The sequence below is a fragment of the Ricinus communis genome, chromosome 3 (assembly GCF_019578655.1).
Source record: "Ricinus communis isolate WT05 ecotype wild-type chromosome 3, ASM1957865v1, whole genome shotgun sequence".
In the NCBI taxonomy this organism is placed as follows: Eukaryota; Viridiplantae; Streptophyta; class Magnoliopsida; order Malpighiales; family Euphorbiaceae; genus Ricinus; species Ricinus communis.
This window is the reverse complement of record NC_063258.1, coordinates 32,064,038-32,076,906: the sequence shown is the minus strand read 5'-3', so window position 1 is coordinate 32,076,906 and position 12,869 is coordinate 32,064,038. Positions and strand designations below refer to the sequence as shown.

General features: G+C 35.4%; 2 protein-coding genes across 8 annotated transcripts; one reads left to right on the top strand and one right to left on the bottom strand.

The window, feature by feature from the left end:
- Positions 1–2,249: 2,249 nt before the first annotated feature.
- On the top strand, positions 2,250–8,122 carry LOC8259432 (PX domain-containing protein EREL1). 4 transcript variants are annotated; one of them, XM_002515448.4, is made up of 10 exons: positions 2,250–2,972; positions 3,521–3,631; positions 4,285–4,383; positions 4,513–4,599; positions 4,819–4,927; positions 5,180–5,988; positions 6,257–6,421; positions 6,582–6,824; positions 7,120–7,335; positions 7,667–8,122. In XM_002515448.4, the coding sequence occupies exons 1-10, from the start codon at positions 2,883–2,885 to the stop codon at positions 7,868–7,870; spliced, it is 2,133 nt and encodes a 710-aa protein (XP_002515494.1). In that variant the 5' UTR covers positions 2,250–2,882; the 3' UTR covers positions 7,871–8,122. The 4 variants fall into 4 exon arrangements, with proteins under 4 accessions (XP_002515494.1, XP_015572557.1, XP_048227695.1 ...); XM_015717071.2 differs by having other exon boundaries at positions 2,954–2,972; positions 4,293–4,383; XM_048371738.1 differs by having other exon boundaries at positions 2,954–2,972; positions 4,293–4,383; positions 4,808–4,927.
- Positions 8,123–8,593: 471 nt separating this feature from the next.
- Positions 8,594–11,406, bottom strand: LOC8259433 (adenine phosphoribosyltransferase 5). 4 transcript variants are annotated; one of them, XM_015717055.3, is made up of 7 exons: positions 11,030–11,405; positions 10,828–10,938; positions 9,871–9,963; positions 9,617–9,766; positions 9,456–9,514; positions 8,934–9,072; positions 8,594–8,834 (listed from the first exon to the last, which is right to left on the bottom strand). In XM_015717055.3, exons 1-7 carry the CDS (start codon positions 11,118–11,120, stop codon positions 8,827–8,829), a joined length of 651 nt encoding a protein of 216 aa, XP_015572541.1. In that variant the 5' UTR covers positions 11,121–11,405; the 3' UTR covers positions 8,594–8,826. The 4 variants fall into 4 exon arrangements, 2 of the variants coding, with proteins under 2 accessions (XP_015572541.1, XP_015572542.1); XM_015717056.3 differs by having other exon boundaries at positions 9,000–9,072; positions 11,030–11,403; XR_007215052.1 differs by lacking the exon at positions 9,456–9,514 and having other exon boundaries at positions 11,030–11,406.
- Positions 11,407–12,869: the final 1,463 nt, after the last annotated feature.

The following is a 12,869-nucleotide window of genomic DNA, read 5'->3' as shown; positions in this document are numbered from 1 at the left end:
CACTATGAATAAAATGCAATTTTTTTTTCTAAGAGCACTCATATAAGTCCCTAATTTTTTTAATAATCACTTAGACAAAATGTACTATTAGAATCTTAGAGAATTTGAGCCACCCATGCAACACAACAAATCTTTTGAAAAAGAAATAAGGTTTTAGAAAAGCATTTAGGAGTTTTAGTACATGGAATGATATGGCGAGCATAGAGTCGATATTTCGACATCTCACATCACTCCAAAGCATTCTCTGACACCTGCTCTGCTGGTAAATGAAAGGGCACTTTTATCACATAATTTGATGTGTTACAAACAAGTGAACACATGGTGAATTGGGGTCCTCCGGTTGAAGGTATGGTTAAAATTAGTGCCTGCGTTTACAATGGATCAACTTCTGTGGTTCTGCCGGTGGGTGGGTTAGTCAGAGATGGAGATAAATTGGGATGAAGTGGTTAACGCCATCGATCCGGAACTTGCTGGTGCTGCAAAATAAGCCTTTATGAACCAGAATTAGGACGCAAAATGCAGAAATGTATTGGGAGAAGCTAATATTTTGTGGCAAACTGCTACACTTTAGACAAGCCTCCTTTAGGAGTGCAAAGTTCTGTGCTGGGCACTGCTCATTGTTGCACAATAATTGCTCATTATAGAGTTACTGGGATTATAGTTTGAGGACAGTTAACAGTATGATTAAGATACTGAGAACATACATAACGTGAAAACCGAGGAGGATATTAATCAAGTAGATGACAAAATCCACGAAATAGTCTACTTTTTGTATTGACCGCTTTTTCTTTTTCCCCTTTTCTCATTAGCAAAATTGTTTCTTCTCAAAAAGTCTTTCATATCATGTTGCAACGTGGAAAAGGAGATACACTTTTTTTGTTAATTAGCTACTGAAAGGAGCTCTTAATTACAATCTCTGTATATATATATATATATTCTCTCCAGTCGCTAGCCAGATAGAGTCGAGATTTTCAATTTGCACAATGCTTTATTGTATTTTGATGGTTCTGTTAGTGATCTTCCACAGCTTTCTTGAACTGAATAATAGAGGGGTTTGCATGAGGAAGATAGAATTCCCATTTGCAAAGAAGGAAAAAAAAAACAGTTCAAGAAAACTGTGGAAAATTACTGAGAGGATCTAATTGGTGATCCTATAAATTTTACTACATGGTGAGAAGAAGCCATCCTTTTCTTAATCTTTGGTGGGTGTGGATGACTGCCTTCTTTTTTCTATATACACATTTGACTATTCATCTCTAACTAACATTCACTTGTTCATTTCTTTCAATTTAATATTACCTTTTTTCTTTATATATCTTATTCTCCCCTTTTCCCTCGCGGATCAGCAAATTCATGAATTGGAAAGCTCCCGAAAATTGGATTTTATATGGTTGATGAAACTTGATAATTTTTTGTTTATGGCAATTTTGATAAATCTCCTCTCCTCTTCTTTCTAACTCCTAAATTTTATTAATCAATGATTTATTTATATTTTTTTAAAAAACGTATACAATTCATATATTAAAATTCGATAAATTTCTAATACATTATCAGATGCAGTAATCCTATAAATTATTATAGATCGTAATTTATGCTTGAACTTTATTCATTTCAGTGGTTAATATAGCCTCACAGTTCTTTTTTATGAAAAAATTCAGGTCTTCTTTTTAACTCTTAGTAGATAAGAGATGTGGCATGATCAGGGAGCAAGTAACGTCACAAATGAGATGGAGGGCAACGGGGATCGTTCTCAATTCTCATCAGAAATGTGGACTAGAATCTCAAAAACTAATCAATTGTTCCGTCGAACCATATTTGTATTATTTGAAAATGCTGAAGCAAATGTCAAAGTTTATAGCTGTGTGGCTTCATCTTAGTGTAACAATTAAAAGCCACCTATTAATTTACCCGATACACAGCACAAGACCCTTCAAACGTAAGCATCCAATTAACTAGTCCAGTAAATTTTTTGAGAAAATAACAATAATATCTATATATTTTTTTTATTTTTTTTATCAAAAAATACGGTGTAATTTTTTATTTTTCTCGCGTTTTTATCACGTGCCACTCACGCCACCACTCTCAAATGTATTTTTCTTTTTTATTTTAAAAATTTATAATTTTTTCTCGTGTTCTCCTTCCAAAAGTTGGGCCTGATTATCTGAAGGCCACAGGGCCTGTGATACCAAATGAGTGTCAAAAATGCGAGCCCGTATCACAAATGGCCGAAATACCCTTCTCCATAATTGTAAAAATAATTAATTAATTAATTTAATAATAATGTCCTAAATCCTTGTCCCCGGTGAAGCGGAATCCAATTTTTGCAAAAGAAGACAGTTAGGTGCATAATTATAAAAAAAATAAAAAAAAATTAATAATAATAAAAAATAAAAACAGGAAACTTGATATTCACGATCCCATTTCCCTCTTATGTTTGTTTCTCTTCACACACAGAAACACCGAAAATAAAAATAAAAATAAATTCGGATGATCGAAGCAGGTCGCACAAACACACATAACACTCCTCCTTTAGCCACGTTTTACATGCTGTCCTCTGTTTTTGTGCTGCGGCGCCGTTTAACAATGCTACGACGAGTACGACGGATACAATTCTGATGCTGTACCGACTCCCATCTGTCGAGCTCTCTCTTTGTCATCTACCTCCGATCCGATCATCAAATTAAAAACCCTAACTTTCATCTCTCCTTTTGCAGTGACTGACTTCCCTATTTCTGTTTCAGATTCTCGAATTGCAATTACTAGAGCTGCGAATTAAATACTGATTTAGAGAGAGTGATCATTGAAAATTCATATGATCACTCTCAATTTCTAGAGCAATAATAGAAAAGGAGGGAATTTAGAAGAATAATAATTAGAACACGATGCAGAGACGGAGTCCACCTAAGCATAGACACGACGGTACTTCGCCGTTACCTTTAGGGATGGATTGGAGTCCTCCACCTCGAAAATGGGTAAGGTTTCGATCCATTTCAATTTTATTTTAACTGTTTTTATTTCTTGTATTAAAATTGTTGGTTAGAATTTTTTTGGTTCTGCGGTTTCTGAATTAATTACAATCATTTGCTCAATGCTTTAGAAATGGAAACTGCTATTCTACTAACACAAATCAAATCATAATGATAATTATTATACATTAGGTGAATTAATCTCACTCTGTATTTCCATGTGTATATATAATGACACTTGCTACGTTTGTTCATTTACATTTAAAGAGCATGCCAAAACAATCCTATCTCTTAACTGTTGCATTATAATTGGTAATTACTTATTTTAACAAGTCTTTCAATTTTTCCTTTTTATAAACATATTTCTTAAAACTTTCCTTGTGTTTCCACTCTATTCTTGAGTCCTGACGGCTTTTTTTTTTTTTTGGATATTCCTCTTGATTCTTGCAAAAAATTCAATTGAATTGAATTCTTACGAATGATTTCTTCTAAACAAAGTGTTATTGCTATCTTGTAATTGTATCAATATATTATGAACAAATTCTCTTGTGCAGAATGGACGGAATACCATTTGGCCGCATGACCCAAGATCAGGATGGAGTTATTGTGTAATTATACCTTCCTGGGTTGTTCTCCCAAAATCAAGAGATTCAGATCCTGTAGTGGTACGCAAATTGAATCACTCTACCTTATTTATCTGTACCAAGGGTTAGATGATGTTATTAGCTTGACAAAATATTGGATGCACTTGCACGATATAGTTCGTAGCTGCCTGTTTCTGTTTTACTGGCTGAAAATGCTGACTCTTTTCTTTTAGATAATGACATTAATCTACTAGTTAATTAAAGTTGTATAATTGTTTAATTGTAATTGCCATTTAACTTTTTCTTTTCTTTTCAGTTTTCTCGTTTCAGTTGGATGTTTTAAGTCTTTATTTTTTAGATTCATCTGCAACATACCAACTCCATGCTAAATAATTTATTATGCATTATAACTATTTTCTTTTGCCTATTGGTTAAGCCATAAAATGTGGGTGGATTTTCCTCTCCCATTTTAATTCTCTGCACTATGGTTCCAGTTGATCTTTGACATCAGATCTGAGTGAATCTCTAGTTTGGGCTGCTAGGAATTTACTGCCGCGTTGTCAAATAAGTATTGCTGGTTTTTTAATCACAGATCGTACATTTCAGAGTTACCAAAGACTCTTTTGATACATGAGCTAATATGCCAATGCCATAGACATTCATGCCACACATCTTCGTACAATAAATTTGCACCAGCGTTAAACATCTTCAATGTTAACTTTCTCAAGGGGCAGTTTTACAGGGTTCAGATTGGTTTGCAATCACCAGAAGGGGTTACAACGACACGTGGAGTGTTGAGAAGATTTAATGACTTTCTGAAGTTATATACTGATGTAAGCGCCGCAAATCCTTTCGATTTTTTTTTACATTGGCAATTTACAGGCACTGTATATCAGAACTATGTATGAGCTTTGAAGTAGACATTGATCTAGTGATCTTTATGCTGTCAATTGCTTTTGCAGCTTAAAAGATCATTTCCCAAGAAGAATCTTCCACCTGCTCCACCCAAGGGACTACTACGTTTGAAAAGTAGGGCACTTTTGGAAGAGGTATGAAATGGGCTTTGTGGTTGCATTTGTGGTTTTGTGTGATATGGACCTGCATATGGCTTCCGTTTACGATTTTCCAACTTGCTGGCACATATGATTACATTTTTGATTATATTGTCAACTGGCTTTCTCACTAATGCTACTTAATTGTGACAGAAACTTATATCTTTATTCATGTAGGAGTGACTAATATTCTTAAAAGACTTAGTTTTGTTGCAGAGACGGTGCTCTTTGGAGGAGTGGATGACAAAGTTGCTATCTGACATTGATTTATCACGAAGCATGGCAGTGGCATCTTTTCTTGAACTAGAGGCTGCTGCGAGGTCTTGTATGTGTTATTGTATTGCATCAAGTTCACCTTGAAATATCCATCTTTTATTTATTCATAAATTTTGATGAGCTCAAGATGAAAATCCTTGAATCCGGTTTACATCTTAGCGAAAGTTGATGTGTAATTGGATGCCAATGTTTTATCAACTTAAAAGAGCTCTTATCACAATGTTTCCACCTGTTGTGATTTTCATTACGTTTTCCTTTTCTGAAAAATTGATCTTAGATGCTGTTTCTCTATTTCTTTCAGCATTTCAGGATGTAAACCAGCAGTTATCTGAGGCGAGCCCTGCTGCTGATCGTGCAACTTCTTCACTTCAGATACCTCTGAATTCAACTTCTTCTCTCAATGTTGGTAGTTCGTCAGTTACATCAGATTATGGCAGTGATACTGCTTATGAAACATCTGAGCTTGGAACACCAAGGTTAGGAAGGGATGAACAGTGTGATGTAGGAATAGAGGATCTAACGTTGGATGAAGATTTGACGAATCCAATAGAAAAGCTTGTGAAGTATGGGATGTCCAATATTGATGAGGGACTGTTCATGGGACAGACTATTTTGGAGCAGCTTGAAGGTTTACCTAGGCACAAACCGCATGCCACTCATATGAATAATGTCACAGGGAAGGATACATACAATGGAAATGCTTCTAGAATCTCATTTCCTGCTAGCAATGGCATGGAACTTTTCTCTGAGACAGAGCCTGGCAAGGTCTTTGGTCATGGTCGGAAGTTATCTAGTGAGAGTGTTGGAAGTGATGGAAGTTCTCTAAGAGGCAGTGAAATATCAAACTCTGGCACACCAAATTTATCTGGGGATGGGTCTCTTGACCTTCCTGGAGGTGTTGATGTTTCGAGTGTGGCTGGAATTCTTGGCAGCGCAGAGTTGCAGTTTTCAGGTGATGCACAAATAATCCTTCCATCGGATCAGCGTCAGAAAATGAATAGAGCTCTATTAACCATGCAGAGGAGGTTAGTCACTGCAAAAACAGACATGGAGGATCTTATTGCAAGATTACATCAAGAAATAGCCGTGAAAGATTATCTTACAACAAAGGTATGCCAATGTAAGATCAAATATGCTCTCCACATATGACATGCCACCCCTGGTTACTTTTCATTGACTGAGCTTTTATATAGACAAAATTCCTATTTCTTGCTTACTTAAAATAATTATGACAGTTCATATGGATTTTATGTAAATGGAAGATAATTGCCCAGTGAATGTCCTGAAGTCCACATCATTTAATGTTTCGTTTTCCATCTTAAGGCTTCTTTTCTGCTTCAATCTTTATAAAGGGCCCTAATCAATTAGGTATCTTCAGGTGAAGGATTTGGAGGCAGAACTTGAAACAACCAAACAGAAAAATAAAGAAAACCTGCAGCAAGCTATTTTGATAGAGAGGGAAAGACTTACCCAAATGCAGTGGGATATGGAGGAACTGAGGCGGAAATCGTTTGAAATGGAGTTGAAGTTGAAGTCTAAAGAGGTTATGTGTCAGCCATACTTTTGGCTTTTATGTCATTATTTTTTAATGATGGCTGTCAGTTGTTTGCTCTTCAAAATTCTACACGCGGTATCAATTGGTTGGAGGAAAGATGGTTCTTTCAATTACAATGGTCTGATTATGGTACTCATAAATATTACAGGATGACAACTCAAGTAGAGAATTGAAAATGGGATCCACTGATCTGGAGAAAGACATGGCACTGCAGGAGTTGGATGCTACTAAGAAGCAGCTTCAGAATTTGTCTAAACAGTACGAGGAGCTAGAAGCAAAATCAAAAGCAGATATTAAGTTTCTTGCTAAAGAGTTCAAAACCCTGAAAAGTTCCCAGGCAGTACTGAAGGAGGAGCTTAGTCAATCAGTGAGAGAAAAATATGAAGTCGAGGTAATTTCTGACAATGCTAGCCATGTATTATTGCCGAGTTTATTGTGAAATTATACTATTTTCTTTGCATGAAAGCATTGCATAGATATTAAGCGACTTATGCTGTTAATATATGGTAATTATTGTCTACTTCCATCGCTTGTCACCTTAGATATATTCTGTTAAATTTTTATATTTCAGTTATGCACCCAAGTTATATAGTAAATTCTTTAACTTGTTTTATCATGGATTGGTTGATGCAAGTTGTGAAAGTAATGAATATCTGATGATTCTACAATACGGTTTGGTCTTTCAGAAACTTCTTCAAGAGGAAAGAGAAATGCGTATGCATGAGAAAAATGCTCGAAAGAAGCTGCTATATGACTGCAGGACGCTTTGCAACCGGCTTAAGGAGTGCAATCTTAACCTATCTAGCGAGGAGGAGGATGAATTTATTGTGGAATCTTCACTGGCAGATGCATTAGATTTGTTGTCTACATCTGATGATCAAATTGCGCTTCTACTTGCAGAGGTTCTTTTCTTGTTTCCACTTTGCTTGTCGTAATTCAGCAACTGTATCTACTGTTTGGTTTTCTATACAAAATAAATCATTTTGGTTTTTTATGCCCGACGGTGGGAGCATATATACTTTCCCTTGCCCACATTTTTTTGGGTACCTCATCTCAGCATTCAATACATGTATCTTGATGTTATATCTTCCCACAGGAAAGTTGAACTTGATTTTATGGAAAATGCATTTTGAAAATCAAAATGTGAAATTAAATTTCACGTCTTCTTTTGCCTACGGCAATATTAGGTATGCTTTTACCATGACTGACGAGGGTGTTCTTTTTTCAAACTAGGCACAAGGGCTATTTGAAGATGACAAAATTGCTGCTTCTGATGATGATATGCAAGAGCTGCAGAAGATGCTAGCAAATATAATTACGGATAATGTGAAATTAAGGAAACGGGTGAATTCTGTCATGCGCTGTGCTCTTCATACAGGCAACCTGTCTAGGAATAGTGATGAGGCTCCTTCAAAAATCAATCATGTAGAAAGATGAGTAACATATAGATTTTTTTTTTTTTTTAAATATTCTAAAAGATTTACACTGATCATTACTGGTAAAAGAATCACCTGCTTCAAATGGTTGATCTTACCAAACCAGCAGTTAAAAAAAATCGTATAATTTTGTTGTTCCGCAGCCAGTCGCCACAAAGGGAATTGCCTTTTCTTTGTGTTGTATCATTACATTACTGTCAAGTTAAAGTAGAAATATTGGAGACGCTTGTGAAATTGATTTTGCATTCAATTTTGTGTTGGTGTATGATATTTTTGTACATTGATTGCAAAAGTAACTCCAACTTTCCAGTGTTTTAAGAGAAGTAATCTACCATTTAAGAGTTAATGAATGTCTAGTGTGTTTCAAACATAATTCCAAAAATTGAGGTGTCTTTTATGCGAACAATTCACCGTCCCTGCATCTCCTGCTTATGGAGAAAGTACTGTTTGGAATTTAGCAGACAGTCCAAAGGGTGAAATGTATTGTTACAGGTTAGGCAGACAGGCAACTGACATCCCGGCTTATATATAACAAATACCAACAGCCATGTATTTTACTGCATTCCTCCTGCACCCCACATTTCCAACCATCAATACAAAGTCTGGACCAGACACTTTCCGGTTATGGACAACCCTGTTTTTCCTGATTAATATTTTCCTTTTTTATCCGATAGAGTAATATAATCTTTTCTTTTTTCTTTAAGTAATTGGACAAGGAAGAATATGAGTTCTTCAAGACAATTTAGAAATGTGAGTTTTTTATCATGAAAAAGGTCAAAACAACCTTAGGAAGGGGCAGACATCGCATGATGAGCAGATACATCCGAAATCTGGACATCCTATTTCATTTTGGAAAAGACAGGACAAACAAATCATTGAAACATATATCTAACATATCCATGACCTACTGCTCGAGCTTCATCTCTTTTCTGCAAGTCAGCCCAAGCATATTCACACTCACAGCTCTGCATGCAGGTGAAATTAAAATGGTTAGATCATATAATGCATATGGAAATTCCATAAAGGAGAAAACAAAGATCAAACAACCCTGAAAAAGAAATCACCTTCTACACAGTATGGACTCCCAACATATTTGTTGACTATAAATTCATAATAAGAACCTGCTGTACCTTGATAACCATCATCTATTTCGCGTGGCTCCACAAGGATGTAAAGGGGTTTTCCATTAAGCCTGCGCTGTCCCTGAGAAGCCATGCCATTCTTAGAGACCAATATATGTCCAAAGATTAATGTAATAAGCTTGCAGGAAAATAAACAAGACGCGAATATCAACTTGGAACAAATTAGAGCTGGAGTAGCTTATACTCGGAAAAAGATAAATTAGTTTGAGACATCTGGGATCAACAGCATATCACTATTGACATGAATGTTTAAGTTCGAAACAACTATGCTCCAGGGAATTCCACAATATTTAGAAAAACAAGTAGCTGAGAGAAACAAATCAAACTAGGGAACTGAGAGACAGAAAGGATATACGGGAAATCCTCTGCCAAAACTAAGCTTTCGAGGCCCCCTTTCCTTATTTGTATTTGAAGATAACAGCCACTAACTGCTATAATCATTACCTTGACCTCAGGCAATCCAATAACACATGCACATTCAACGACTTCAGCCCCCACGCGTTCTAAGAAAACAGCATGTTAAGATGACATTACTCCTGAGAATAAGCCAAACAGCAGAAAAAAGAATGCAGGTAGAAGAGTTCAGGCGGGGACCAAAATTTTACCCAAGAGTCTTATTGCTGCCGACAGGGTCCCTCCTGTTGCTACCAAATCATCGATTATCAATGCACGCTCCCCAGGCTGAACAGCACCCACATGCATTTCAAGGCAATCAGTTCCATATTCCAGCACATACTTCTCTGAGATCACTTCACCTGAATATTAAGCGCTTTGGACAGTCAATTATAAGAGATTCCCACGTTAATAATTCAAAGCACGAGTGCAGATGGCAACAGTTCTAAGTTCACATTATTATTACCTGGCAGCTTTCGTGGTTTTCTTAAAGGAACAAACTTTGCTCCAATGGCTAAGGCAATTGATGGGCCAAACATGAATCCTCTAGCTTCAACTCCTACAGAAAGAAAACCAAAAGTAAAGAGTTTTTTTTTTTTTTTTGAAAAATAAAAACAAGCAGAAGAAAAAAAAATGGCTATCATCATGAAGTAGTGAAACAAATACAATATCAAATTCTTGTTTAACCATGAAATCTTCCCAGTTAAAGGAACCTTGCAAATTAACTGGCATTCATGAACACATCAGTTTTCTCACAATTGATATTAACAATTAGTGTTAGTATCCTATGCAAGACAAAATGCCTTGAACGTGTAACCTGGCAGCAAAATTCCAAAATAGTGACTAAAATATTATTAAAAAAAAAAGAAACTATAAGCCATATAGGGAAACAGTTAAGAGGGAGTAAAAAACCGTGTTTGTTTCCACCGAATAAAAAAAACAATCTCCCCTTGGGCCACCCACAACACAAAACCGACAGGTTATTTTGCAAGTTTTCCTTTTTTTTTTTTTTTTATATTTGTCCTGCTGGCACAAGCAATTCAGAAGACTATTCGAAGCAAGTGGCACAAGTTCTTTTCTCTCTCTCTTTTATTTTTTTCTGAACAGCAGTAGCATAAATTTGTCCAAGTACAACTACTGTAGATGAATCATCTTTCGAAAATGTGAACAATAAATCTTGATATAGCTCACGGTAAGAATTAGCAAAACTGTGCAAATCAAAAGAAAAAAAGAAAAGGTTCTCACGAAAAAGAAATTAATCTTCATCATTCATTCAGGCACACCCAATTCAGCAATCCAACACGCCAAATCAAGACGCATATATATGTATAAAGAAACATAAATGATATGCAGAAACAGCATCAAATGTAATTAACACAGAGAGGGAGAAAGAGAAAGAGAGAGCAAAAGCTTGGAATGGTACCAGCAACCACAGAAATGCCCATATTTCTGTAGCGATCAACAAATATATCAACAGCATCTTTAAAAGCCTTATGATCCGGCAACAAAGTTGTTATATCTTGAAACATTATCCCTGTCAGAAACAAATTGTGAATCACACTATATTTCAACAAAAATTCCACAATAAAAAGAAATATCAACAGCTTGAAGAAAACATCAAGAACCTGGCTTAGGGAAGTGAGGCACCACCCTAATAGCTTCAGAGATGGCCTGTAGCCTTGGGTCTCCTTTGAGTCCATTCTGTGCAGCAAACATTTCTTGTTTCTTTCGTTCTTTCTCTACTCTGCTGTTTATTTTGTATTTCTGTGTAAGCTAGCAACAGTTGTTTTCCAAAGAAAAGGGAAAGAAGTAACGTTTTTGGGTTTTTTGGTCAGTGTATCTCTTTTCTTTGCTGGAATGGGAAATGAGAATTTTTAAAGAGGGTATAATTTTAATTTAATTTCCCTCCCAAGCCTGCAGAAGAAAGCTTAAATAAGATTACAAAAGATAACATCTTTCTGTTATCTATGTAATCTAAAGAAGATGATAAGCAGCATTAAATAACACACTATTTTGTCTATTTATGTTTGGCCAATCCAATGCACTGTTCTCTCCTTTCCTCAATATATTAAATACTTTTATCTTTTATAGGGATATTATACATTAATATCAAGTAAAACATTTATTTATTTTTATAAGGTCAATATAATAAAAATATGATTCATCAATAAATTAGTATGAAGATAAATTTCTTGTTATTAGAAGAAAAATACCAGAATAGTATGGCTAATTCAAGTTGCAAAATTTGATAAATAGTTAGATAGGAACAAGCAAATAAGGAAATAGAATTGTGAATAGAGAGGGGAAAGTAAATGATTAGGGGGCACACACAATTTCTCAATAATTAAAGCACAATCCAACAAACAAACTACTACCAATGGATAACGACCAGGCGAAATATGATTTTCTTTTTAATTTTATTTTTTTCTAGTACAGGGTTGGGGAGAGTGTTTCGTAAGAAAAAGGAAATTAATTTTATAACATCGAGAATAGTCAAAGGTAAAAAAAAAAAAAAAAAAAAGTCAACGAAGGGACAACACGCGCAACACAAGGGGAGACACATACACTATCTCACTTGTCCATACTTTTACACAAGTTTGTGCCTCTTAGCTTCTAAAAACCTACGATTTTCCCAATCTTGAAAGCCAGGTTCTAATGTTTGCTCCTCCTTTTTTCATTTTTTATTTTATCATCTAATCATTCTCATTATCCTCCTTAATCCAGTCCTAATTAGCAATTTATCATCGTATATTATATACATGACTGATAATTAGTATTGTCATATATTAAAATACGTGTATAATACAGAATATACTTATTTATTCCGGTTATAAAGTTAGTTATATCTTTCAATTATTTAATGCGTTTATCTGTCGGATAAACTAAGTGTATGATTATCCGACCTAATAGATTTTGGTGATTATTTTAATAATAATAATGTGAAAATAGCTGTAAAAGTAACATAGTACTCCAGGCAATAGTAGGGTGTCTTGGCCTAACCGTTTTGTGAAGAACGAGGTGAGGTCAATTTCGTCAATTCGAAAAAATTGACGGCTATTGATTGGCAGAGAATCATACAGCAGGAGATTTTTTGAGATTTGGAGGAGGTCCCAATGTGGGTTTTGTTGCCTTTGTGTGGGTGCTACCAGTGGTCCTTTTCTTTTCTTAACATTATTATTTTATGACGTGGCATTGTTTAAACTCATCAAGTTAAAGTTGTACCATACACGTCAGCTCGTAGTTTTCATTAATCTCGAGGGTCTTTTGCGACATTTCCCCATCCCACGACTGGCAGCATGACACGTTTGAAGAGAGAAATGAAACCCCTTTTTGTTCTATTTATCAAATATTATTATTACTCTATTGTTGTGGAGCCCTTATTAGATACGGATGATCTCATCTTACCAAGCTAGACAAAGTTTATTTCACTTTCACCCATGAGCGTAAGCATCACATGCCTCTCTC

Excerpts from the sequence above, each read along its gene's own strand:
- LOC8259432 (XM_002515448.4), top strand. The coding sequence starts at position 2,883 with ATGCAGAGACGGAGTCCACCTAAGCATAGACACGACGGTACTTCGCCG. Across the intron at positions 2,973-3,520 it reads GTCCTCCACCTCGAAAATGG|AATGGACGGAATACCATTTG; the intron begins GTAAGGTTTCGA and ends TCTCTTGTGCAG. Across the intron at positions 6,825-7,119 it reads GAGAAAAATATGAAGTCGAG|AAACTTCTTCAAGAGGAAAG; the intron begins GTAATTTCTGAC and ends TTGGTCTTTCAG.
- LOC8259433 (XM_015717055.3), bottom strand. The coding sequence starts at position 11,120 with ATGTTTGCTGCACAGAATGGACTCAAAGGAGACCCAAGGCTACAGGCC. Across the intron at positions 9,767-9,870 it reads AAAACCACGAAAGCTGCCAG|GTGAAGTGATCTCAGAGAAG; the intron begins GTAATAATAATG and ends CTTAATATTCAG. Across the intron at positions 9,073-9,455 it reads TTGGATTGCCTGAGGTCAAG|GGACAGCGCAGGCTTAATGG; the intron begins GTAATGATTATA and ends ATGGCTTCTCAG.